At 25.8% G+C, this 1,138-nt stretch overlaps 1 protein-coding gene across 1 annotated transcript in view; it reads left to right on the top strand.

The window, feature by feature from the left end:
* LOC107725341 (AMP deaminase 2-like) overlaps positions 1–1,138 on the top strand; it is a 17,352-nt gene extending 16,214 nt beyond the window's left edge. The window contains exon 13 of the mRNA XM_016534579.1: positions 918–1,138. Coding sequence (XP_016390065.1) covers positions 918–1,085 — 168 coding nt within the window. The 3' untranslated portion in view covers positions 1,086–1,138. The remainder of the gene's footprint in view (positions 1–917) is intronic.

Below are 1,138 nucleotides of genomic sequence, written 5' to 3'. Positions count from 1 at the left end.
GTTCAGTGCATTCAGTGCAATTCATGACATACAGTTACTGGAATATCAATGTGTTTATAAAACATGTAATTCTATAAACAATGAGCATGTGAATAAATTGATTAAATAATAAGTACATTTTATTATTATCAGTATATATATATATATAACAAATTAAATAAAACTGAATATGCTAGTAATGCCCAAAATTATCAAAATTAAAATATGTATTTATAAATATGTGATGTATAATAAATATAAATATTAATAATATAATAATGTTTAGTACTGGAATATTAGAATACAATAATAAAATATTTATAATATAGAAATAATTACAAAATCAAAAAAGTTTTACTGTATAATATTATAAATATAACATTATTATACAATATATATAATATTTATTTCTGTATGCATGTTTAAAAACACATGTAATATGTTTAAAGTTTTAGAAATTAATTCATTTAATGCATTACATTTAACACAACACAATATTTTTTTTATTTAAATAAAATATTTTTAAGACATCATTTTGCTTTATTTCCTAAGTCTATATTTTAAAAATAATTAGTAAAATAAATTTTATAAAAAAAAACAATAAAAAAATATTTAAACTGACTTTTAATATATTTTGTCCTTTCATTATGCAGTTTTAAGAGAATGAGACATAATAATATCCAAAACTGTCTTTTTAATAATGCAACTTTTACATTTAATTTCTAATATTAAAGTAAATTGCTACATGTTGAAAGGAATGAACATATTTAAATAAAAGTTTAATTAATAAAACAATAATATGTTTCTATTATTTATTTATTAATTTAATCTCATAACTTTATGCATTATCTTTGTCTGGCCTACTTCAAATGAATAACTCTTCAATAAAACAAAAAACAAGTGCTGAGTGTGCTGCGGTGTGTTTCCTGTGTGCGCAGGAAGTGATGTCAGACCTGGAGGAGAGTAAGTATCAGAACGCTGAGCTGCGTCTGTCCATTTACGGACGATCCATGGATGAGTGGGACAAACTAGCGCTGTGGGCCGTCTCTCACTCCATCTACTCCGACAACGTGCGCTGGCTCGTGCAGATCCCACGACTCTTGTGAGACACACACACACACACACAGACACACACACACACAGACAAACAGACACAGAC

This window comes from Sinocyclocheilus rhinocerous, unplaced genomic scaffold, assembly GCF_001515625.1.
Source record: "Sinocyclocheilus rhinocerous isolate Xijiao unplaced genomic scaffold, SAMN03320098_v1.1 scaffold2501, whole genome shotgun sequence".
Lineage (NCBI taxonomy): Eukaryota > Metazoa > Chordata > Actinopteri > Cypriniformes > Cyprinidae > Sinocyclocheilus > Sinocyclocheilus rhinocerous.
The sequence above is the reverse complement of the archived record's forward strand: the minus strand, read 5'-3'. Positions and strand labels throughout refer to the sequence as shown.